Source organism: Mirounga leonina, unplaced genomic scaffold (genome assembly GCF_011800145.1).
Source record: "Mirounga leonina isolate KUSES-001 unplaced genomic scaffold, KU_Mleo_1.0 Mir_168, whole genome shotgun sequence".
NCBI classification, from domain to species: domain Eukaryota; kingdom Metazoa; phylum Chordata; class Mammalia; order Carnivora; family Phocidae; genus Mirounga; species Mirounga leonina.
Genome location: NW_023270426.1, coordinates 60,281,763 through 60,308,898, shown reverse-complemented (window position 1 = coordinate 60,308,898; position 27,136 = coordinate 60,281,763). Strand labels below are relative to the sequence as shown.

Below are 27,136 nucleotides of genomic sequence, written 5' to 3'. Positions count from 1 at the left end.
ATTTTGGATGATTGATACAGAAGGAGCTCCATGAAGGTCCTATGTCTACACTCCCATAATAAAGGCAATGTGGGGTAGGATTAAACAGACAACTTCTAGAGTAACATGACCTAGGCTTCAACTCCAGTCCTACCACCGTGTGACCCTAGGCCTTATTTAATGCATGTGTGCCTAAGAATCTTCATGCATAAAATAAATGTACCTACTTTTTAGGGTTAGTGTAAGAATCCAATAAGATTACACCTACTTATAAAATGCTTTGTTTAAATAAACATGCAATAAAAGCTGATGATGATCTGAATGTAGTTTCAAGAGGGCTGCAACTACACTCCAGTACATATCAAATACCTGACAGAACTGGCATGGAGAAGATATTCCAGACTCATTAAATGAATGAGCTTCCTAAAGGAATTAAGGCCAGACTGCAGAATTCCTATCTACAATGGAGAGTGGGGCTCTCCTAAGTCCATACATCCTCTAAACTGCCTAGTATGGGATCTTGTGTCCAAGAGGTTCCAAAATGTTTGCTAGGTTGTCATCAGGTTAAACAAACAGAAAATAGGGACACATGGGTGGCTCAGGTGGTTAAGCATCTGCCTTCGGCTCAGGTCATGATCCCACGGTCCTGGGATCGAGCCCCACATCAAGCCCCACATCAGGCTCCCAGCTCTGCAGGAAGCCTGCTTCTCCCTCTCCCACTCCCCCTGCTTGTGTTCCCTCTCTCACTGTGTCTCTCTGTCAAATAAATAAATAAAATCTTTTTTTTAATTTTTTTTAAAGATTTTATTTATTTATCAGAGAGAGAGAGAGCACAAGCAGGGGGAGTGGCAGAGGCAGAGGGAGAAGCAGATTCCCCACCGAGCAGGGAGCCCAATGTGGGGCTCGATCCCAGGACCCTGGGATCATGACCGGAGCCGAAGGCAGCCGCTTAACCAATTGAGCCACTCAGGTGCCCCAATAAAATCTTTTTAAAAAATAAATAAAAAGAAAATATAATAATATAATTTTTACCATTGGTCTTTTTCTGGGTGATTTTCCCTTACGAGACAAAGAGCTCCTTGATTTATGAGAAGAGCTATGTGATTACAAATGGCTGTGCTGGAGTTCTGGTAGCACAACAGTGTGACTAGTTAATGCCCCTGAACTGGACCCTTCAAAACCGGCCCGAATGGTAACTTTTATGTTATGTATATTTTACCACAACTTTTTTTTAACGTCCACTGTGATTGCATGATGAGAAAAAAGGGAAATTTTTCTACTGAAATATAACGTTGTTTTGAGAATCAAGTAAGATACCACAGTGCCCGGCTCATGGCAGAAGCTTGATAAAAGTTAGTTCCCCTTAACTCTAGGAAACAAACTGAGGGTTGCTGGAGGGGAGGGGGGTGGGGGGATGAGGTAACTGGGGGATGGGCATTAAGGAGGGCACGTGGTGTGATGAGCACTGGGTGTTACACACAATTGATGAATTGTTGAATGCTACATCTGACACCAATGATGTACTCTATGTTGGCTAATTGATTTAAATTTAAAAAAAAAATTTGTTCCCCTTTCCATTAGTTCTAGATCACAACTGCCCTTGATGGTGACAGTCACCCAGAATGCCCACTGTAGTTCCTATTGCCAGATAAAAAGTCTCTGAGGGGAAAAATATCTCCAGCCCTTGTAATGTTTCATGTCTTGATACTGTAGATGGTGGCAACTACCCCTCTGGAAGAAACCCTGCAGCTTGGTCTTTGTTACAGTCAACTTTAATACCATAAGTTGTAAAGTATCATAGGAAGTGCGTGACACTATTAAAAGAAGACATGCCATTTACTGTCCATTTTGGATAGGCATCTGTAACACTTGTTTCAAAGTAACACAGATTTTTTTCAATTACAGCTCTAGTGAATTTATGTGCCTCTTTCTAAAGTAATTCTGTAGGAGTTGAGGGATTAGAAAGTAGAGTCATTAACTCTTTCTTCCGAGAAAAACCACAAGAACCTACAAAGAAGGAATGAAAGATATAAATAAGAATTTCCTATTTAATGCACGGCCAACAGCTTATTTTAAAAGATATATTCCTATTCACCTATTATCATTCTCCTTGAATTTGACTATATTGTTAAAAAAAAAATCAACATATTCTTTCACAGACCTGTACCTCTGAAACAAATAATACATTATATGTTAAAAAAAAAAGAAGAAGAAGAAGAAGAAGATAACAGGAGGGGAAGAATGAATGGGGGGAAATTGAGGGGGAGATGAACCATGAGAGACTATAGAAGTACTTTCTGGGCAGAGATGAGGGTTCTAGAGGGGAGGGGGGTGGGGGGTGGGTTAACCTGGTGATGGGTATTAAAGAGGGCACGTACTGCATGGAGCACTGGGTGTTATATGCAAACAGTGAATCATGGATCACTACATCAAAAACTAATGATGTAATGTATGGTGACTAACATAACATAAAAATAAAAAAAAATTAAATTAAATAAATAAAAATAAAATTTAAAAATTTAAAAAATCAACATATTCTTGATTGCCTGAGTTTAAATAAATCATGGCATGATCCTGAGAACTTGGCAAGAACATCAATGATTTTACATCTGGTATCACACACCAGCTGCATGTTGAGGGAATGAAAAGCTTTTCTATTTCTTTACCTTGCTTCATTAGTGAATATGTGGTGATGCATGCATTACCGCGTGTGTGCAGGCTCAGCTCCCCATATGGAGGGGCGTCCAGCAATGTCACAAAACTCATGCATCATTTGCTATGATGCTGAATTTTTGAAAATAATAAGATGATATTTTTACTGAAATCTTTTTATCTATGAATGGACATATGTTTTTTGTTGATAAAGCTATATACTTAATGTATATTGACAGAACCTGTTGCAAAAATCTCTAATGGAGAAATAACTTTAGCTGTCACAGTTGAACATATGTACAGTATGGTACCCATCTTCAAATCATCATACAGTAAAAAACAATAATTTCCTTGCCAAATCTATGTCCAACACATTTTCTACTTAGTTCTTGACAACTATACTTCTTACTGGAAAAATATCTGCACTGCGAGCTTTGTGGTTATCTAATTAAAGAAATCTTTATCTGTCCTCACTCTCATCACAGTTACTTGCCTTATGTTTGCATATTGTAAGTTTAACAAACACCTCTTCTTATTAGTTATCTATTGCTGGGCAACAAATTACCCCAAAATTTAATGGCTTAAAACAACAACTTATTGTCTTGAGCTTTCTTTGGGTCAAGAAGTTAAGAGTGGCTTGGCTGGGCACTTACGGCTCAGAATTTCTCATGAGGTTGCCGTTTAGGTGCCAGAGCTGCATTTGTCTTAAGGTTTGACTGTGGCTGAAGGATCCACTTCCAAGATGGCTCACTCAGGTGACTGGCAAGTTGTTGTTGACTCTTGTGGCAAGAGACTATCTGTCCTTTTAATGTAGAACTCTCTAGAAAGCTCCTTAAATGTCCTTATTACATGACATCTGAATTTGTCCAGAGTGACTGATCCAAGAGAACAAGGCAGAAGGGGCACCTTCCTTTACAACGATGCCATGAAAGTCATGTGCTGGCACTGCCACCGTAGTCTATTATTGGTCACACTACCAACTGGCACAATATAGAAGGGGACTGCATAAGGTCCTAAATATCACAGGTAAAAATCTTTGAGGGCCATCGTGAAGGCTGGCTACCATACTCCTAAATAGTTGTGGTTTTTTTTTCAAATTTATAAGTTTTTACCGTGCATACACTTCTATTTGGTTGAAATCTGATTTTGCACACGTTCCACTTTTCTGTCTTGGCAGAACATTAAAACATCAGCATGAAAGTAAAAATAGAGGTTCTCAACCATAATAACTTATCAATCTAAAAATTATAAGCCCATCCATATTTAAATAAAGAAAAGCATTTTTCTGATCTAACAGCAAAGCTCTTTGTAATCCACTGAAAGCACTTGCCTAATAATAAAACAAAAATCACTTTAAATCATTGGTTAAAATTATATAGATCAGGAAACTAATTACTGGAAGAGATTTCACTGTTTCATCTTATTCAATATTCTGAGGTAATACCGATCATTAATCTCAAAATAAAGTACTTTTTTTAAACAAAATAAAACTTCTGCATATTTCAAGTTTCAAAACTTCTGAAAGCCTTTAATTAATGATATCTTAAAAGAAGAAAATTATTTTTATGGGTTTTTAAAGCAATGAAAAGGAAATATTTATGCAGAACTTATCACTAAGCTATTTACAGAATCTTTAACTTGGTACCTGCTTTATTGATTCAACAAATATATCTGAGCACCTTTTGCTTTGAGATACTCTGGGGATATATCAAAATCTAAGCCAAGGCCATTGCCCTCAAGGAGTTACACCTTGTTAGGCTGACAAGACAGGTTAACACATACTTTAATGCTAAACATTGTACACTAAGTTTCATAAGAGAAGGGAAAAGTGCACTATGAGTTAGAAGAGGGAGAAATCAATTTTAATTGGCAAACCCAGCAAAGCATACGGAAAATAGTCATTTGAAGCAACTCTTGAAGAGTGAGTAGTAGAGTGGTTACTACAATGAAAGGAGCAGCAAAATCAAAGTGTAAGTGGAGGAAATCATGAAGTACATGATTCATACACCACGCCTTCCCCATTGTAGGACATTCTCCAAATATTCTTCTATTCCACACTCCCACATTCTCCATATTTCAAGGTGAGAGTCAAAGTAGATTCTGCTGCTCTGATGACTATGTCCTACTCCTCTTCCATCCTTCATCCAGTGCAACACTGTCATTACCTTCTACTGGCTTTTTGGTTCACATTTTCGGAGTCTGGTTTTCCTGACATTCCATCCATACTATAATTCACACACTATACATTCAGTAAGTTCTTTTTTTTTTTTTTTTGCTGTAATTAACCAGTGAGGGTTTCTATATAAGATTTAAAATTTTAACTATTCTGATAACAGCTACTGTGTCAGATTGCATTTTCCAAAATGACCACAAAAATAGCCTGAGCTGAGGTCTTAGCACTAGCCACCTTCTGACTGCCACCAAAAGACTGATCTCTAGTGAGAACTGCCTAGTCGAGCCCAGTCCACCCCAGAACCATCAGAGGTAATAATGAATGCGTTGTTGTTTTTTTAAGCCATAATGCCTTGGAGTGATTTGTTTCAGAACGGTAAATACTGAGGAGAGATTTTGATACCCAGAAGTGGGGCACTGCCATAACACAATCCTACCACAGGTAGCATTACCTATAGGACCAGGTTGCAAGCAGAAAGTGGGATGATATTAAGGAGATTGTTAGTAGAAACCTAAAGAGCCTCCATGAAAGTATTATGGAAGCCTAGAGGGCTTCAGGGGGGCTGTCAGCGAGGGCTCAGGCAAAATAAGGGAAATATCATGGGAAGCAGTAGGAAAGAGCTCCCTTGTTATGTAGAGGGGAAAGTATGGCAGCACTGTAGTCTGTGGTCATGTGGAAAATAGGAAATGTACCTAATGAACTCCAAGATCTAGCTAATGGAGCTTTTCAGGCAGAATACTGAAACTGCCACCTGGCTTCTTCTCAATGCCTATGATAAAATGCAAAAGACAAAGATAAGCTAAAGAATGAACTGTTGAACAGAGGAGCCAAGACTTGCTGGGCTTGAAAGTAAAACTATTTCATATTCTCAGCCTCTCTAAATGGCAAATGATTCTAAAATTAGAAGTACTTTCTGGGCAGAGATGAAATCCAGTACACTATCAGGAAAACAGGGTCGAAAAATGAAACTGAGGACTTGGTGGTAAGTTCTTTATTTAGATTTTTAGAAAGATCTAAGGTGGTACCTCGCAGAACCTTCTAATCAGACCAAAACCTTTTCAAGAACTGTGGGAGTGTTCTCTGCACATCTTCTCAGTAAAATATTGGGCCTTTAAGAATCTTAAAGTATATTGTCCCACAGCAGTGTCATCCTGAGCCCAAGGTAAAGAAGTGCTTAGCTTGAAGAAACAGAATTATAAAGTGATAGATACATTTAAACACACACAAACACACAATGTTTTTCTTTTTTTTTTTTTTTAAGATTTATTTATTCATTTGAGAGAGCGAGAATGAGAGAGAGTACATGAGAGGGGCGAGGGTCAGAGGGAGAAGCAGACCCCCCGCTGAGCAGGGAGCCCGATGCGGGACTCAATCCCGGGACTCCAGGATCATGACCTGAGCCGAAGGCAGTCGCTTAACCAACTGAGCCACCCAGGCGCCCCAAACACACAATGTTTTTAAGAGAACTATTCTGGTGGAACCACAGCCACGCTGGACTAGATAGGACAAACACTAAATATTAAGTAAAAAGAGGACTTTGAACCTGTACTATTTAGCAGGCAAGAAGCAGGCTGAAAAGGTTATTGCATTGCAAACTCAGGATTTCTTACCGGGAAAAAAAAAAAAGGACGACTTTGAGGGCAGAACCAAAGGCCCAGAGGGTAGGACCAATAGCCATGACTAATACCTACCAGGCAAGTGGACGGAGCCCTAATCCAAGCTCTGGACACAGGCTAGTAATCAGTGACTGCTTTACCTCTCTTGTTTTTTGTTTTGTTTTTTTTAAAGATTTTATTTATTTATTCATGAGAGACAGAGAGAGAGAGGCAGAGGGAGAAGCAGGCTCCCAAGGAGCAGGGAGCCCAATGTGGGACTCGATCCCAGGACCCCGGGATCATGACCTGAGCCGAAAGCAGATGCTTAACCATCTGAGCCACCCAGGTGCCCTCTTGTTTTATCCTCAAGAAACTCTGCCACAGTTGTATGTTGGGGTGTGGGAGGAAGATAGGTCTCTTCAGTTCATAGGAGTTCAAATTGAGAGGAATGGGACACAAGAAAGTGTACCCCGACAACCACATTTAAGAAGCTTCACTTGCCCCTGGGCCTGATTTTGATGACAAGATCCTGGACTTTGAGCAAATACCATAATGGAATGAGACTCAATGGAAGGGGAAGGGATAGACCCTCAGATATCATTCATTGGCGAGAGTATATGTCTCCTCCTCCTTGAATCTGGGCAGGCCTATGGTTGCAGCAGAAATGATGTGACTTCAAAAAGATAAGTTATAAGAGGTAATACAGTTTCCACCAGAGCCCCTCGGGACACTTCCTCTTGGAATCAGTCACCATATCCCAAGGAAGAGGGAAGACCTCATTGAGAACCACATGAAGGTGTTCTAGCCAACATCCCCAGCTGAGGTCACAGCCGAGAGCCAGCATCAACCTCCAGACAAGTGAGCGAGTGAGCCTGGGGATGATCCAGCCCCAGCCACTATCTGATTATACCACTGAATATTGATCCCAGGTACAAATTACCTAGCTGAATCCAATTAACCACAGAATCATAAGAAACAAATATAAAATAAGTCCTGTTGCTTTAAGCCACTAAGTTTTAGGACAATTCATTATGTAGTAATAGATAATTAGAACAGTTATCTATTAAAGAAATTATTTATTTTAATCCTTAACAATGCCAAAAGGATTGACAATATTATAAACTAGGTTTTGTTTCTACAAGTATTTTTTAAAGTAATGTTTTTCTCTTATATAAAAGTTTCTTTTAAGGTAATGTCTTTCTTCTTTTATATAAAAGTATGTGAAGTCTCGGGGGCGCTTGGGTGGCTGTCAGTTAAGCGTCCACCTTTGGCTCAGGTCATGATCTTGGGGTCCTGGGATCTAGTCCCACATCGGGCTCCCTGCTCAGCAAGGAGTCTGCTTCTCCCTCTACCCCTCCCCCCTGCTCTCTCTCTCTCTCTCAAATAAATAAAATCTTTAAAAAAAAGAACAGCCTCTTTAAAAAAAAAAAAAAAAAGAAGTATGTGAAGTCCCTTGTAGCCAATGTATGTTATTCTTTGTCTGCACACCCTATCCTCCAGTTCAGATTGGTCCATGAGTGGTTCCCATTATTCAGGGAATACCATTTGGCCCACCATAGTGAGACAATCTATCCATAGAATGAACTAGTTAGGTATAAGGTAAATTGCTATAACAAAGACTCTCCAAAATATAGTTAGAGAAGCTAAGAAGATTATTCACTCTCATTTAACAGCCCAGAAGTGAGCATTTCAGGGCCAGCAAAGGGGCTCTGCTTACAAGTTTACCCAGGGAGGCAGTCTTTTCATGCTGTTCATCTTCCAGAGACCTCCTAGGATTATTTATCTTCATCTGCAGGGTCAACACCACTCCCTAGCACCACATTTACATTGCCATTGGCAGTAAGGAGGAGACAGAGCAGAATGGATGACAAAAAAACTTCTTTATTAAAATAGATTCCAGAACTTCCACCCCCATTATTTCTGCTGTCCTCCCATTGGCCAAAATTTAGAGTCACCCTTAGCTGTAAGGAAGGCTAGGAAATATAAACTGTAGTTGAGCAGCTATCTACTTAGTTTTGGTACAAAGATTCTAAAGAAAGCCCTATGATCCCTGCTTCTTGGTATTCACACCCTTGTATAATCCCCTCCCCTCGAGTGTGAATAGGACCTGTGACTTGCTTCTAACCAGTAGAATATGGTAAAGGTAATGGGATGTACATAATTACATTGCTTAAGACTGTAGTGTCCATTTTAATAGAAGATGCTTTCCCTTGCTGCCTTCCAAGATGCAAGCTGCCATGTTGTAGGTCACATATAGAGAGGGCCATATAGAGAAGGCCACACAACAAGGAAGTGAGGGCAGTGCCTGTCCAACAACCAGCATGGAAGTGAATGCTACCAAAGACTACAAAATCTAATAGGTCAGAAGACAGAGTGGTTCCACCCTTCAACAAGAGAGCAACAACAACATTGGTACCAGAGGGCAAACTTAAGGCATTTAGTGAGAGAGAACAATGACAGGGAACTAACCACTTAGTCAGCCTGGTCAGCCCAAGTCAAAGGTCAAATTTCAATTAGTAGGTGCACCTGCAATCAATATAAAAAAATTATAGTATAAATCAGATGCTAAAGAATGCCACCGTAACTTACTGTAATGTGACTATTGCACAGTAGGGACAGACAAATCCACAAATCTGACTCCCCAGAACAATGAATGGATAAACAATGTTAACATTTTTTTCCAGTGACTCTCTCCTATTTGTGGAGTAAGCTGACCGACCCCTTTTGATTGGCACATTCTTTTCGATATGTTCTTGCAATCTGAATGTGCCAGGTTAAGGCCACAGTGCAATTATACAGATTGGATGGATTATACAGTGTAGAGTGACTACATATAACTTGACAACATTGACTTTCATGTGGATTTCACATATTTGTATATTTATTATGAAATTTATCTGACCAGATGGAAGTCATGTGTTTTGAGGAAAGGGTACCTTTTGTAGTAATTCCATAGAACTCTACAGATGGTTTGAGCAGTTGACTGAGGAGAACATTTTCTAAAATGCATTCAAAATTTACTAAATAGACATACTCTATCTGACAAAAAGAAAGGCAAAAAAAAAAGTGTACTTATGACATTAAGAGAGGGGAGTGAGGAAATGCCTTTTGGGAGGTGACCCACTTGGATATTATCTTATTTTATTTCAATCATTTACTTTCTTATGAACCCTCAGCCTCAACTTAGGACCCCACTCTGGTCCAGAGTCTCAGATCCCCTCCTGAAGATTTTCCACCTATCCCCAAATATGAGAAGTCCCATACCACTGTCCTTTCCTGTGCCTTGTGAACTTTGATGCCTCCAGTTTCAGCCTGATTTTAATGCTTTTTTTCTCTGCTCCAGCTTCTGCCTTCCCTGAAAAAGAAGAGTGGTGGACTTTGATCCCATGAGCACAAGGAAGAAAGTAGGTGACACAATTCCATATCAATCTTTCTACAAATAATGGCTGCAATACATTTCCTCCTGAATTATCTAAAGGCAAACACACCACCTCCAACGCCAAGTGTGTTAGTTCCCTAGGGTTTCCATGACAAATTACCACAAACTTGGATGGCTTAAAACAACAGAAATTTATTGTCTCACCTTTCTGGAGGCTAAAAGAAATTAAAATGTCAGCACAACGATGCTCCCTCTGAAAGTTCTAGGGGAGGATCCTTCCTTGCCTCTTCCTAGAGCTCACTCGGATTTCTGCCTCCATAATCACAAGGCATTCTTCTGAGTCTGTGTTCTAGTTCCCTACTTGTCATAAGGACTTTGGTCATTTGATTAGGGCCCACTCTGAGTAGTCTGCCCATAGGTGTTTATTTAGAGGATCAATAGTGCTATAGATTAGAGAGTGCACAGCAACCAGCATATAGTAAGTACTCAATAGCTGAAGCAATGATAGAGAGAAGGTTCATTTGAGACCTCATCCAATTCTGAGATTCTGTAATTTTAGAAGGGGTCTATTTTGAAGGGAGTCATTTAGTAGTCCTGACATTTTAGGACCTTAGTATTTTGATTAATAATATTATTACTACTTGGGACGCCTGGCTGGCTCGGTTGGTTAAGCGGCTGCCTTCAGCTCAGGTCCTGATCCCAGGGTCCTGGGATCGAGTCCCACATAGGTAGAAAAAAATAATAATACTATTACTACCAACAATAATAGCTGCCAACCAATTGAAAACTAGTATTTCTAAGGTTTTATACTAAGTGCCTTACTGTTGTCTCAAGTAAATATACCTCTATGAGGTAACTATTATCATTCCCAATTTATAAGTGAGGAAACGGAAGGCTCAGCCAGGTTACTTGATATATGCAAGGTCATACAGCTAATAAAATACAAAACCAAGATTCAATCCAAATCTGTCTGGCTCTAAAGTCGTATTTACCACTCATTACATTATTTCAAAATAGATGATGACACTTCAGAGACATAATACCAAATGGATAATAATTTTCAAGTAAGGTAGAGACACAGATGTCCTCAAGGATAGATATTTACATTTTTCACTTAAATCAAGGAGATACTATTGCTCTTCCTTGATGAGGTCTCATGAAAGAAAGACACCACATGGTTAGATCAGAAGAATATTTGACTTTTGCTGAGCTCCATCCTTGGGAACAAAACCCAAGAAATAAGCGCACTGAGGCTTCCATCCACCACTTTAAAGAGAATTTGAAACTATGGACTAGACATAACTGCTAGGAGAATTTGCAAACTTTGGAACTTTCTCCAGTATATATATTTCATTAAACTCTTTTTTTTTTCCCCAAAATGATTACCTGAAACTCATAAAGAGAAAAGGACTTGGGTGCTTATCTTCATGTATAATAAAGAAAAGAGAGCTACTTTTTTTTTTTAACCAACCACGCCACATGGAGAAAATAGCCAAAGTTAAGTGGCTAAGCTTTGTAGCAAAATAGAAAGAATTTGGGTGACCTGGAGCTGGTTGGAGCCTGTTTCAGCAAACAAAACATTTCACTGTCTCCCCTGGGACACAAAGATGACTGACCAAGGGACAGGCACTCAGAGTTGCACGGTAGGAGTGGTTCTCAAAATGTGGCTCCCAGGCCAAAACTTTACCGTCACCTGGGAACTCATGTGATACACAAATGGTGCAGCCCCATTCCTGACCTACTGAATCAAAACCTCTGGGGATGAGGCCCAACCATCTGTATTTTAACAAGCCTCCAGATGATTCTGATAGACACTAAAGTTTGCAAGCCATTGCACTAGGGAAGAAGATTTGGCTCATTATAGAATTTGACCTCAGGAGGTACTGTTCTCCTGATGCAAGGTAAAAACAAAAACAAGTTGATTAGAAAGTAGCTGTGCTGTGAAAGCTAGAGAAAATGATTCATTTCTTCAATATTCACCAATAGAAAGTATCACCAAAGAAGCAAGGCAAATAATCCACTGAATGATCATGAGTCATCACTCTCCATAGCATCTACCCTCCATGAATATGGCTACACAATCCACATTTGTTTGCTGACAATTTTACTTGCTAACCAAAACCAAGAATAGTTACTATAAATGATATAAAAATAGGACTTAAAATTAGTAAAACTTACCATATCAGTTAGCAATGAATTTGGCTGAAAACAACATATGCCTAAGATAAACACATATTATTCATTCCAGTCAGGCACATTAAAGAGAAAAAAATGAAAATTTAAAAAAAAATCCAGGGCGCCTGGGTGGCTCAGTTGGTTAAGCGACTGCCTTCGGCTCAGGTCATGATCCTGGAGTCCTGGGATCGAGTCCTGCATCAGGCTCCCTGCTCGGCAGGGAGTCTGCTTCTCCCTCTGACCCTCCTCCCTCTCATGCTCTCTGTCTCTCATTCTCTCTGTCTCAAATAAATAAATAAAATCTAAAAAAAAAAAAAAAAAAATCCAGACTCTAGTTATCAGTGGAATATCAGGCACTGATGTCCTAAAAGGAAAGGTTCATTATTCATATATACTCATGAACTTGTTTAAAATGTGACAAATCCTACTGCTCAATACACTGGGAAATGTTTGTACATTCTAATGAGTTGGAAAAATGAAGAAAAAACAGTATACAAGATCACACCCAAACCCATCTGAAACCATGATGTTTTGCTTCCCAGATTTCAATACATGAATTTTTAAATTTACATTTCTCATAACAAATAACCAATGTCCTTATCATTGTATCATATAGAACCCATTTTCAAACTTTTTCTTCAGAGATTGAGTACATCAAAAAAGGAAGAAATATTTTAAAATAAACCTTTTTATTGAAGAAAAAGAAATGCAAGACCTCTTACCATGAAGATAAATCCCATGAGGCTGCATAAAGAAAGGTAGCTAAGCCATAGATAAAAGCAAATTCCCAGCTGCAAAACATTACACAAATGTCAATGATGCTGGACTGATGCCAAAACTCCTCAGTGAGAGGAACTGAGAACAGGAGTCACATAGGTTTACGCAGTGAGGGAAGGGGAAGCCGTCCAGGAATTCTATCTGCCATAACTATAGTAGGTAACAGCAGACAATCCTTATCTTCAAGTGCTTAAAATTTTTCTCTACTCCAACAATGATAACCCAGAGAAGATACTGATGTTGATGGGGAAGGCAGGAGACGACACGAGAGCAGCAAATTTTTTCAGTTTAGTTCATACAGTTCTCCTTCCAACCTTGTTGTATTCAGAGACACCTAATTAAATTACCATATATTTTGAAAAGAACATTTTTTCACTGCATCTAAAACAAACATATGGTGAAATATTTTTTTCAGTGTTATCTTTTAAATAAAGTGAAGAAGAATTGACATAGTATATAATACTTCTAATATATAAGAAGTTTGAAGACCTTTGAGATCTAACATCAGAATAGATGGATTAATAATTTTCTTGACATATTTTTGCATGTTTGATTAATTAATTGGTGTCTTGAGACTATGTCATTTTATATCAAGATTTGAATGTACATGGGTTAATTTAGTAATAGATATCATTTTAATTGGATTCAAAATTGGAGTATATGTCTCTGAGGATCTTAACTGGTCAGGGTAGTCAAAAGTATTAATTAATGCACTTCAGAATATTAACTTATTTTCTGAACGCCTTATGGTCCTCCTGAGCTCATAAAGTTTTCCTCTCAACACAAACTCATGCCCATACATTTGGGTGTTATAAAAGATTAGTCAAATGTAAAATTACAAAAGCAAAGCAAAAAAAAAAAAATTATCATAGGCCTTCTGTTACTGATTTTTAAATTAGTTTACCAAAAATGCACTTGCAGTATCTAGAAAAAATTCCACTGTGTGTTTCTTGGATGCCCACATCTACTTTCTATCAAATAGCAATGCATCAGCCAGTGTTATCAAATTAAGCCATTGAAGCAATGACTTCTGTCAATCTTTTTGGAAATATATGTGTCACAATAACATGGCAAGTAGTTTGGTGGTCAGAAAACATGAGATTAGTTGTGGCTCTTTCAATCACTATTTTTGCAACCCTGACCGAGTTACCTTGTCTTTCTGTATCCAGTGCCCTTATTTGTAAAATGCTGCTCACTCTCACACTGCCATGGCTCATTAGAGTCTGGATCTTTGAAGCCTGCAGAGAGAACAGATTGGACCTATTTGCTAACGCTGTCATGCTCACTGCCCACCAATCACTTACGGACACCAAATGGCAGGTATTGCACGTCCCACCATTTGCAGATGTGAGATTTAGAAAAACTTAGTATTAAAATTCCACCCAAAATAGCAATTTTTTTAGCTGAAGAAAGAAAAGCTTGAAAACAATATTTACAGTTCTGTTTCTGTCCCCAAATTCTTTGCATGTTCTTACATGATTATGGGAATAATATTTTAAAAGGTCAAAAAGGATGCAAACCAAATTCTAACCATGCTTGCCATTCAAGGGGAGAATGGGATGGAGAAAGTTAGAGGGGGGAAAATGTGAAGAGAGATGTTGACTTTTTCCTCTGAATAGTTGTGTATATTGTTAAATTTTTACAATGGGCATATATTCATATATCATGTGCAAGTGTTTTAAAAGATAAGGTTTATAGTTTTTAATACACAGAACACTAACTTGTTGAATGTCAGAAATCTAAGAAACAAATCTCATACACAAAGGATTTCCTTAAGCAATTGTATGGTCTTATCTAAAACACAACCTCCCCAACCACACCCACACCCACCCAAAAAAAAAACTTCAAGAACTATGATAATTTGTTTTTAAAAAGTCACTAAAAAGTAATAAAAGATATAACACAAAATAATTCCTATTTTAAGTTTTACTCTTGGTTTGCTTGACTTGCTGTCGCCTCTGGCTGGGCCTCTCCTGGAACTACAGTATCAAACAATAGCTCTTTCGAGTGATAGATGAAGCATTATGAATTCTCTAAGAACAAAAGAGAGGCTATAATTTGCCAAAGCAAAAAACGATGTTTGTCTTCTGAAGTAAGGGCATATCAGCACCAAGTTCTACGGGGTATATATATATATCCCTAGACATATAGCACGCAAAAATACATATGTATATTAATACAATTTGCACAAGATAATAACCTGACACCTTGGCATCAACACAAATGTTCTAAACTAGGTAAGAATATTTAGCTACCATTGATTGAAGACTATGCTGGCCACTTAAATACATTGTCATTTACCCTAAAACTTAGTAGGTAGGTATTATGGCCTGAACTATAATCCACCCGAAATTTATATGTTGAAGTCCCAACCCCCAGTACCTCAGAATGTGACTCTATTTGAATCTAGGGTCTAAAGTGGTAATTAAGGTAAAAGTGAGTGGGTGGTCCCTAATCCAATATGACTAATGTCCTTATAAAGAGAGGAGATTTAGGACACAGACACATAGAAGCAACAGCTTGTGAAGAATTTGGAGGACAACCATCTAAAAGCCAAGGAGAAAGCCTTAACTTGGATTTCCAAACTCTAGAATTGTGAGGAAAATCAATTCCTGTTCTTTAAGCACCCAGTCTGTGATAGTTTGTTATGGCAGCTTTAGCAAACTAATACAGCAGGTTAGTTAGTTTATCCTACTACCTGATTCTTTTGAGATTTATTCAAGTCCAGGTAGTGTGCCCCAAAGAACTTGTAATGGATATCTGTTTTGGTAACAGTACCCTATTCTTTCTAAGGGTTTCTATTCCATGGAGTTCTGATGGGTCTACAGTAAGGGGTGAGCACATGATAAAGACTATGACATCCTAAGATTCCTTCCCACTGCCACTGGCCCAGGGGGATCTTCTGGCCCATTTTCAATCAGCCTTTCTCTCTCAGGATCTAAAACTTGAGTAGAGTCACACAGGATAGAAGGAATTTTAGGCATAGTGCCCTAAACAGACTCTCCAATGAGTTTTTACCATAGAGATCCCTGGGGCCACCCTGGTTGTTGACCTTCCCAAGGCCTTACATTTTCAACCCTTTCTCTGCTGCTGAGTCAATTCATTTCTTTTGCCCTAAGCTCACTAGAGATAGTCTTTGTTCCTTGAAGCTAAAAACACCTCAGTGATACACATATTATTTTGTACAACCAAGTCTCTCACATGGTAGTCTCTTAATAAATGAGTTAATTGTATAGTCCTGGGTCCCTTAAGGAAAAATGTTTGAAAATGTCTTGCAAAATAGAACTCTTCATCACACCTATCCAATGTGGGTAGGTGGCAATGCCATTTCACGGATGAAAAGGGTCAAAGAACAGATAGTAACATACAAACAGACCTTTGCAACATATCAAACAGAACTTACTAAGAAAATTAGGGGCAAGAAGAAAGAGTACATGGAATTCTGCATTGAACTGCAGAAGTATAGAATTTGCTCAACAACCAGGTTGGAATTTGTACCTGTAGCACACTATGACACAGCTAACCAGGAGCTGGAGAGTGAATGAGTGCCAGAGTTTTGCAATGGTAACTTTGCCCTACTGAACCCTCACCCACCAAAATCTGATGGTTTCCACAGAGAATCTACTTCGTTACCAATGTGACTTAATATCGTGATTTGGTAATACAAATTTAAAATCACTTTCAATAGTTGTGTTTCCTGATAACCCTACACAAGTGATATGCAAAAAAATTCTATTTGCCAAAACAATGATTTACCGCAGGGGAAACTCCTTATTCTGCACATATTATTTATATCATTTGCATTTTGTTGGCATAAAGTTGATAAAAAATATATACTCTCCCAATCCCCTATCATTTATAATTTTAAAATTGCCTAGATCCAGATAATACAATTAAATCCCTGAATTAACATAACCCTTTTCTGCTTAAATTTTAAAACATCAATATAGCTTTCATTTACCTTTCCATCCTCCTTCAATATTAGAAATTAAATTTCATTAACTGGCTTTTTTTAAAATACCTGGGAGATTTTTACTTGAGGTCTCTGCTTTTCCTTACCCAAAGAACTACTGCAATAGTTTTCAAAAGCTTTATAAGCCACGATTTAAACTGATTTGATCATTCATGAAACTGGTATCATGCGCACTGCCAGCTTGCTACCTTAGTTAGTATTAGGATGACCTTTTACATTCCAGTGAAGTAAATCACCTCCTGAGGTAGGTTAACAAATGGAATCAGCAGTAGTCTTATCATATCCTACACCTAAGGAAGTTTGTAGATGTCCCCATTAGTAGCCACAGAGCTAATATTTATTTGCCCAACTACAAATCTACAAATCAAAATCTCTCCTTTCCTCTCCCTTCCTGCATCCTTCCCCCCTCTCTCCCCTCTCATAACCGCTCCCCTGCTTTAGTTTCTGAATGTTTCATTTCAATATTCTGGACCAGTCAATCCCAATTTAGCTTCCAAAGAGAGACAAACACAGGAAGAGAAAACAGTTATGACTTACGAGGTGCTAAAAGCCTCCATGGTGCTTTTTCCTTTATGTAACAGTTAACATCGTCCCCAAGTTCCCACACTAATAACCACAGGAGAAGTTCAAGGCCTGGTCTCTCCAGATCAATGCTGTTAAAATATACACAACTGCAGTGCTAAATTAGCACATGAATAGCCATTAACATGGTAGGGGGTCATGTGCTAGGGAAGAATACCCAAACAGTAAGTAGTAATAGACCCAGACATTTAAGCCCTGACACGATCCAGTCAGCAGAAGAACCACAGATTTAAAGACAGGAGTTGGGGTGCCACTGTGGCTCAGTCCTTTAAGTGCCTGCCTTCGGATCCGGTCATGATCCCAGGGTCCTGGGATGGAGCGTAGGGACTCCTGATTCAGCAGGGAGTCTGCTTCTTCCTTAATTAAATGGTATGATCTGTAAGGAGATAAGGAAGTCAGCACACTATAGTAAACTGTCTCAATGAGATCGATAGGGGCAGATTCACATCTGTGTGGTCTATGGAGTTACAAATTTTTTAAAAATAGGACAAAAGTGAGTATTTAGAATGAGAGAAGAAATAACAATTTACTCAGTTTTAAAAGCTGACAAATATGCAGACTTTTAATACTGTTTTTCAACATTTTTAACCTGCGTACTCATTGACCACTTCTTCAAATGACAACAGTTGGGTCATATTTTCTATAAGGAGAATAGAAAAGTAATTCAATCTTCTAGTATGGGTGGCAGATTTTTTTTTTTTAATTAATGATAGATTCTAAAAGTTTCTTTTAATTTCACAATACCTGCTTCTTTTCAATTCAACAAAGCCTCTCATCAAGTCTTTTTCATATATGATTAGTTTCTGGTTCTATACATTTCAAACATTGTTTCTCATCACTGCCTACATACTTTCAGTGCCAAGAACACGTTCACATGGCAACATGCTCCCGGATCTTGCACCTTCAGATCCAGCTGCCACTGTCAGAGGCAAGTTTCTACAAGGGGACAGCGGCTTTGTTTATGAACCCACACTTTCAACGTAGAACACACATCAACAGACTTTGTTACAAAATTTCTCTGCAACCAAGTCATGAGATAAGGAAGCATTTAGAGTATCAGGCAAATCTACACCCACTTTTAATTGTATGTTAAATGGAGTAAATCACATGAATTTGCCGATAATTTCCTCCTCACCAGAGCAGTTGCTTCTTGTGTGATATGGCTTTCTTCCAGCCTTTTTAGATAGCAATGCTGACCAAATTATCCTGTTATTCAGAAAACTCAATGAAACATTAGATCATATTTATTTTCAATAATTAAATTCATACCCAGCTGCTGAACAAGAAAAGCATTCTTTCTAATGCAAACCAAAATCAGTTTTAAAAAGACATTGCTCACAAAGAGTGCATATAATGAACCAGAATATCCTAAATCTACAGCTACACATAGCCATGTAGACAACTATGGATGCATTAATTTGCAGGCAGTAAGGGGAAGTCCTATTCACATTATTTCATTCTTATAAAATGCAATGGGGGCACCTGGGTGGCTCAGATGGTTAAGCGTCTGCCTTCGGCTCAGGTCATGATCTCGGGGTCCTGGGATCGAGTCCCGCATCGGGCTCCCTGCTCCTTGGGAGCCTGCTTCTCCCTCTGCCCCTCTCTCACTCTCTGTCTCTCATGAATAAATAAATAAAAATCAAAAAAAAAAAAAAAAAAAATGCAATGTTCTACCATAAGCTAAACAGTTTACTAAAAGATTTGATAATCATTCCCAAAATGCCTAATATAAAAGCTAGAAACAGTATTTCCATAGATTTAATTGAAAGCATCTATTCACACTATTCTTAGGATGGCTGTGAAATTTCTGATTTGTGTCACAATGACTTTATAAAATTAAAAAGCTATACAGTTTTTTTACTCTGAATTTAATAATTTGCTAAAACATGGAAATCTAACAAAATTTCCTTATCACTCATTTGGTCCTCTAGGAAATTCCCACAGAAAATAAAGGTGAGAAGTCCAAAACAAAATAAATAGGTTTTAAAACTTGCTTTAATTATTAACAACAGTAAAATGTTATTTAAAGGCAACTGTTGTCAATCGTGGATGCATATTAGAATCACCCGGGGAGCTTTTAAAACTCCTGTCCAGATCACACCCCAGATAAATTAGAAATTTCTGTATATAAGATGCAGGCAGCAGTAGTTTTAAAAGTGCCAAGTGATTCTGGTGTGTATTATAAGTTAAGAACAATTGCTTTATAGTATATTCATAATCAGCTGGCTGGCAAGAACAGACAAGTACACATTTAAGGATATTTGCTATGATTTAATTCAGAGGGAAAAGCTGTACAAAGTACCAAAGTCATTTGGTACCCAGCTTTTCCAGACGGCAAGCGATCCTCAAAGCAGGAATAAGAAGGGTAAAGATTACTTCAGTGTGGCCATAAGGCTTTTTGTTAAGACTTCAGAAAAATTACCCCTGTCCACTAGACAAGCAACCTTCCAGGACTAATATGTGCTTTGTCTCACACACCTTGACAGACAGCCAAACAGACAGAGTGCACTGTCTTGTAGAGATCTGTGGGTGTGGCTTTTACCTAATGGAGTGAACCTCAAAAAGATTTACAGAAACTTTTAGGAAAATTGTACTAACAAAAGCCCCACCGGCTTAAACGAAAGGGGACAAAGCAGAAGAGGCCCAAGTGCCACCACTGTTCTACAGAGGGTAGGAAGGCGGCTTAATCTGGCCACTTGGGACATGGACGAGGAGGGATGACACAGAGGACAGAACCAGAGAGTTTGTGCCCAGATAGAATTCAGAATTGCTATTGGTCAGAGGACTTGTCCGACTACTGGTCAGAGGACTCATTTCCTAGCACTACCATAAAAAACTACCACAAATTTGGTGAATAAACACAAATTTATGATCTTACAGTTCTCTAGATCAAAAACCTAGTATGAGCTTTACCAAAAAAAACAAAAAAACAAAAAACAAGGTTTTGGCAGGGCTTGAAGAGAGAATGTTTCCTGCGCATTCTGGTTATTGGCAGAATTCAGTACCCTAAGATTATAAGAACGAATTCCCTATTTTCTTGCTGGTTGTAAATGGAAGGCAGTTTCCAACTTCTAAAGATCATCATATTCCTTGGCTCATGACCTCATTCTCCATCTTAAAAGCCAGCAGCAAACTCTGTCTGGCTCACTTTTTGCCTTCCTCTTCCACTTTTAAGGACTCAGGTGACTAGATTAGGTCCACCTGGACAATCCAGAACAATCTTCCCATCTCAAGGCCTTAACCTTAACACATCTGCAGAGTCCCTTTTGCCATGTAAAGTAACAAGCTCACACATTCTGGTATTTAGGATGGGATCTTTGGGGGTCCTTTTTCCTGCGTACATTGATCACCAAGGGCTATAAGCCTTCTGTTCTCCTGCTTTTTAATGGAAATGTCTACTTTGGTGATCCTATCTCTATCCTACCAGTGTACATGTTAAGGGTAGAGACAGGGAGGGCTGACAGCAGCAAAGAGGGACAGATAACCACTCTTTTTAATGCACAAGTCTTCAGAGCAACTGGATCTGAACTCAAGGAGCTGTACCTAAGCAGCCACACATGAGGAACCTCAGCCACATCTGGATCTGATTCAGATGAAGAGCTCTTTAATTTTGAGCTGATGCTGTAGCAGAATGACATTTTGTAGGACCTTGGAACATTTTGCATGGGAGAGGTATATAAATAATGTGCAACCAGAAGGCAGCCTGTGGTAGACTGAAGACGACATGCTACCGCTCCATCGAGAGGAGGAGGCTGCATCCCCTCCCCTTGAATCTTGTGACTGCTTTGACCATTAGAGTATGACAGAAGTGATGCAGTATGACTTCCTCAGCCCATTATTGTGCCTGTCAATAAAAAGGCTCAAAAAACATGTGTCGAGTGAGTGGATAAATAAAAAGCCTACCCTTTGTAAAAGTCAGGGAAGAAGATTCCCTTAAATACTAACAATTGTGTACAGTCACATAACCACTTATTGGAGACTTACTGTGCGCCAGGCTGTATGCTATGTGCTTTAATCCACGTATTATAATTGTATTACCTGCACTTTATAGATGAGAGCGGAGAGATTAAGCAATATGAATATAATCATATGGTTAGGAAATGACGTCACAGATTTCACACCTGGGTCCCTCTAATGCCAATAGCCTTCTTCCTTTCTTTCTTCCTTCTTTCTTTTCTTTCTAAGTTCCTTTTAAGTTATTCACATAAATGGCAAAAACAAAACCACAAACAGTGCAATAGAGTGTATAGTTGAAAATATGTCTCCCTCTCACCACTGATCCTAGTCTCTGTTCCCCTCCACAAAGAAAAGCACCACTACTGGTTTCCTGTGTATCATCCTAAATATATCCTAGGCATGTTTTTTACACAAATAGTAGTATTTTAAACATGGTAATTCAACTTTTTTCATATAACCATGTCTCAAAGTCCTTAAACTATATACTGCATACACACACACACACACAAACACACACACACAAACTGGGAAATCTCAAAGTAATTTGAGGCAGTCTATTTGTTTAAACTATAAAATAGTTATTTGACCCAAACAAATCAAATATTTTATTCCTCCAGTTTTTTTTTTTCAATTAAATCTCTTAAATATCTATTCCATACTTTATAATAGTTTAGGGGCATCAACTATTATGTTCATTAAGCAAATGAAGAAAACGTGATGTAATTAAAGTAGTAATATTAAAGTTTTATTCAAGATATAGACACCTATAGAATCCTGAACAAAGGAAAAATGGAAGAGATTTAGGTCTGACACTACTGATTTTTACTAACCACCAGGGAAATAATATGAGACATATACAAGGAAAACACATGAGCATTTTCCACAGAGTTATGAAATATTTATTCTTAAACATTCTGAGCCTATAGCTAACTATCATATGGAAAAAAATTCTCTTGGCTACCTCTTATGCTGTGTTTGTTTCCATCTATTATTGATGCAAAATAAAATTTGAGTGGAAGTTTTCTAAAGACATAGCAAAAAAGTTTTATTAGTAAAAAAAAGAAAATATAAATTTCACAAAGGAGGAAAGGAAGATTTTACAATATGAAAAATTAATTCAATACTTCAAGAATAACTCTCCTGGAATAGGCATTTGTGTTCAAAAATATGAGAAAATTATCAAACTGCATCTTTCAGGATAAATTTGGCCAATAAATGTCACACAGAATAAAACTATCAATTAATAAAACCTGTCTTTCCTTTAGTAGTAAGAAAAAAAAATGGCCCAAATGTTTGGTTATAAATTTTTCATCACACCTGGGTAGCTTATACATCAAAGTGACACCCTACATAATATATATACACAAATAATTCACATTTGTCTCAGTATGGATTTCCCCCAGAAGCATACTCTGCAACAAGGATTCTAGTACAAGCAGCTCATTTGAGAGGAGGTCCCAGGAAAAAATGGTGGGGTGGGAAGTCAGAGAGGGGTGTTTTGTCAAGACAGGTAGCACTATGGGCAACCAGACTTGATACCCCATTTATTTTTTTTTTTTTAAGATTTTATTTATTTATTTGACAGAGACAGAGATAGCGAGAGCAGGAACACAAGCAGCGGGAGTGGGAGAGGGAGAAGTAGGCTTCCCCTCGAGGAGGGAGCCCGATGTGGGACTCGATCCCAGGACCCTGGGATCATGACCTGAGCTGAAGGCAGACGCTTAACGACTGAGCCACCCAGGCACCCGATACCCCATTTAAAAAAAAAAAAAAATCTGTTGGCCTTGAACATGCCTGATCTACGGGTATTTATCTGCTATCACTGATTGAGGGCTGTTGATTTGTGGACAACTTTGACCTGCTGAGAACACAGGCAAGGGTGCTCAGACACAGAGAAAGCCCTCAGACAGTGACAAGGCATTTGCAATACAGGCGTGGAACCTGAGGGAATATGGGCAGTCTTGGCTATAGTATTTTAAACCAGGGGTAGGCAAATGTTTTCTGTAAAGGTCCAGAAAGTAAATATTTCGGCTTTGCAGGCCATTTGCAGCTGCTCAACTGTGCAGCTGTAGCAAAAAGAAACCATAGGTAACACACAAATGAAGGAGCATGGCTGTGTCTCAAGAAAACTTGATTTATAAGCACTGAAATGTTAATTTCATATCATTTTTCATGTTACAAAATGTCATTTTTTAAATTTTTTTCAACCACTTAAAAATACAAAAACTATTCTTAGTTTGCAGCCATACAAAACAGGTGGTAGGCTATATTTGGCCCACTGGCCATAGTTTGCCAACTCCTGTTTCAGACTACAAAGATATTTACTAAACATTTATAAAATCCCAGGGGAGATAACATTCAGTTTGCAAGAATATCATAAAATAATATTTAATAACCAACCTAATACAAAAACTGCCCTAACGTTTTGAAAATAGTTTATTTCCATTTTAGTTTACTGAACCATGCTGAAGTTACTAATGAGTTATTAAATAAAGTGAACATGTATGTGAAAATCCAAGTGACTTAAATTATCTTAGATTTTTTAAAAGCTGATAGAATTTAATCTCATTCTTTTAAATCAGAATAATCTTATATCTGATGACTGCAAATATATATATATATATGAACTACTAGATCACAGAGAGTTTTTCATCAGTCTTAAGTGCACTGTGCTAATCTGCATATTTAAATTAACTGTGAAGTATACATAACATAATCCAAGTAAGCAAGTACAGAATGTCATTTTATAGAAGGAACTTGGGTGAACTGCTTGGAAGGCAGGGCTAATCTTGGGCTATGTTTGTATACAAAGCATGTTACTTTTCTTTAGGTCATAAATTTATTTGGGATTGATTTATAGGATAGAAGGAAGAAACAGTGTAGATTACAGAAGGCTATAAAATCTCCTCCTGAAAGTGGCCCTTTATGTCAACACTACAGCAGGCAAAAGAGTCAGAAAACCTAAGTGCAAACCTTCCACACAAGACACATTTCCTTGAGGAACCCATCTGACCTCTCTGATCATCACTTATTTTGAAAATAGTCATTAAACACCAACTACAATGCAAAAAGCACCTTGCTTGATGCTGGAGTTGGTCAGCAAGGGTATGATAAGGAATCAGACTGAGAGACATATCTGGGTTAAAGTTGGCTGGACTTCACTGATTAGATGTGGGATGAAACAGCAATAGTCTGTGAGGTCTCAAATTGCTAGCAGATTTGGTGGACTAGGTGAATTGCGTTGACACCGATCTAGATATATTATACAGAGAGAAAAGAAATTTGTGGAGAAAATCACAGTTTGGCTTTGAAAAAAGTGTTTCAGTTGCCTGCATTATGCCCAGAATACTCACAGTAATCAAAGCCTAAAATTAAAAGACATGTCTGAGCAAAAGGGTTAGATTTAGGAGTCTCTAATCCATGGAGAGCTGAAAGAGAAAATAGAAGAGGCTGAAGACAAAATTCTGATAGACACAAAAAAGTCCTTGTTTGTAAAATGGATATAATTATGGGCCTCAGAACAAGCTCCTGAAGGCACAAGTATACTTTAAGAGGTTCTGCTGAACATTATCTGTGGACTCAGCCAGTATCTATCATATATCTTCTAGGTACCAAGCCCAGTGCCCAGTCATCACAGATTTGCAGCAACGAACCAGACAGACAAATTCTATGAGTCATGGAACTTAGTCTATGTGAAGACACACTTAACAAGTAAACAAAGAAGTAAAATAAGTCCAGACTGTTCCAAGTAGTAGGAAGAAAATGAACAGAGTACTATGATACAGAGAAGAACAAGGAACCTACTTAGAATTATTTTTTTAATTATGGTTTGTCAAGACCAAATTTCTCTGAGGAGGTTTCATTTAAGCTGAGACCTGAGGGAAACAATGGAGTAAGCATTCTAGGAAGATGGTATCAAGTACAAAATCCTTTTGTAAGAAAGAGTTTGATCTGTTCTCAAAACTGCCAGAATGCCTACATGACTAGCAAATGGGAAGCAAGATAGGTAGAGATGGAGACAGGGCATGGGTCTTATAAGGTCAGGTAAAGCATGAAGCTAAGATTTGAGAGTTAAAAAATAAAACAAAGAAAGGAGGTAAAGATGACTCCCAGTTTTCTGATTTTATTAGCTATATGGATAGTTGTGTAATTTTCAGAGAAAGTAAAGACCCAGAAAAAGACACATTTGGGGCTAAAATCTAGAATTTTATTTGTACATATTAGGTTGAAGTATGTACAGGCTGCCAAGTGGGAATGTCAAAAAGGCATGTGGGTATACAAGTCTAGAGTTCTGAGGAGAGGTTTTGACTGAAGAAATACTTTGGAGCTACGTGTGATATTGTAAGGTATGAGAAGAGATGAGATTCTCTGAGAAGAGTGATACATCAGTTAGTAAATGTTTGCTAAATGAGTGACTGAATAAACCATTAAAAATATAAGTCTTGTAAGACAGACAGATACAGATCTAAATCTTGACTGTGCCACTTGTGAGTTGTGTGACATTGGATAAAAAATTTAACCGTGCTGAACACAATTTTCTCATCTGTAAAAATGGAAACAATAATAAAGGGCTCATTTGATAGGCTTTAGGACTAATGAAGTTACAGGTGTAAAGTGCCTAACAATGCATGTCATATAGCAAATTCTGATAAATGTTAACTCTCCACCATCCCACTTCCTCAACACTCCAATGTCATAGGTAGGTGAAACTTACTCTATCTTTACCAAAGCTTTTTATGTGCCAAGCAGCAAATTATCTCTTGTCCCTTCCCACCTTCTTCCCTTTTTTTTTCCTTCCTTCTCTCTCCCTCTTTCTGTCCCCTTTTTTCTCTTTTCATTCTTTCTGTTAAAACCCATTGAGCGGGGGCACCTGGGTGGCTCAGTCATTAAGCGTCTACCTTCGGCTCAGGTCATGATCCCAGGGTCCTGGGATCGAGTCCCATATCGGGCTCCCTGCTCCGCGGGAAGCCTGCTTCTCCCTCTCCTACTCCCCCTGCTTGTGTTCCTGCTCTCACTATGTCTCTCTCTGTCAAATAAATAAATAAAATCTTTAAAAAAAAAAAAAAAATTGAGTGCCTACTGATATTTAGTGCTTCATTTGGTTACTGAAGAGACAGCAATGAACAAAAGTGTAGTAGAAAGAAAACAACTCTGTGTCTTTCATTATCCCCAAAATAGAATTAAATCAAATACCTAATATTCTAACAATGATAAAAACCAGTCACTACAAAAGAAAAAGACTGGAAAAAACCTGTTAAAACAGTTTTCTGGGATAGCTTAATAAATGAGCAATTGCAATCATTCTATTAAAATAAACTTGATTTTCTCCCAAAACATTCACATTTGTGTCCTTAACCTCTTAGTCTTAATTCTTTAACAGTAAAATTGAGTTCACACTACCTAATATGAAGGGTGGTTGTGGGCCTAAGGGAGACCATCTACTTAAAAGATCCTGCACAATGCTGAGTACAAAGCAGACAATTAACAAAGTTATTTCCAGCTCCCCTCCCCTTCTTCTTGCATTTAAAATATAATTTCTAATATTAAACACACACACATGCACACCCCTACCTCAATCTTCTCTAGAAATATGAAAAATTAAATTTTAATGAACATAGACAAATCTGACTTTTTTGGAAATTATCTTTTATATTAAGAAAAAGGTGGCAGTTTTAACTGTGTAAGGCTCTCAAAAATAAATCAAGTATAAATATAAAATACTCAGATTGAAACTCTGTCATATAACTATAGTTTATACTGTACAGAAATATGTCTTTGTTCTTAAAAGTTATTGAAATTGGCATTTGAAATATTTTTACTTTTTATTAGAAAGTGTAAAGTAATTCACAATATCTCTTGAAAAAAAGGTCACAAAGGGAATCTGAAAAGCTGGT

General features: G+C 38.0%; 1 protein-coding gene across 5 annotated transcripts in view; it reads right to left on the bottom strand.

Moving 5' to 3' along the window:
- LOC118016997 overlaps positions 1–27,136 on the bottom strand; it is a 74,763-nt gene that overhangs the window by 7,868 nt on the left and 39,759 nt on the right. Inside the window, exons 4-6 of one of the 5 annotated variants that reach the window (XM_035014851.1) lie at positions 13,881–13,968; positions 9,664–9,754; positions 8,869–8,925 (exon numbers count right to left, since the gene is read on the bottom strand). The exons of 1 other annotated variant lie outside the window; for it this stretch is intronic. In XM_035014851.1, the coding sequence (XP_034870742.1) occupies positions 8,913–8,925; positions 9,664–9,754; positions 13,881–13,968 (192 nt within the window). In that variant the 3' untranslated portion in view covers positions 8,869–8,912. Of the gene's footprint in view, positions 1–7,830; positions 8,926–9,663; positions 9,755–13,880; positions 13,969–27,136 lie in introns of those variants that run through there. 3 more of the 5 variants (XM_035014852.1, XR_004681008.1, XR_004681007.1) reach the window with 3 other exon arrangements.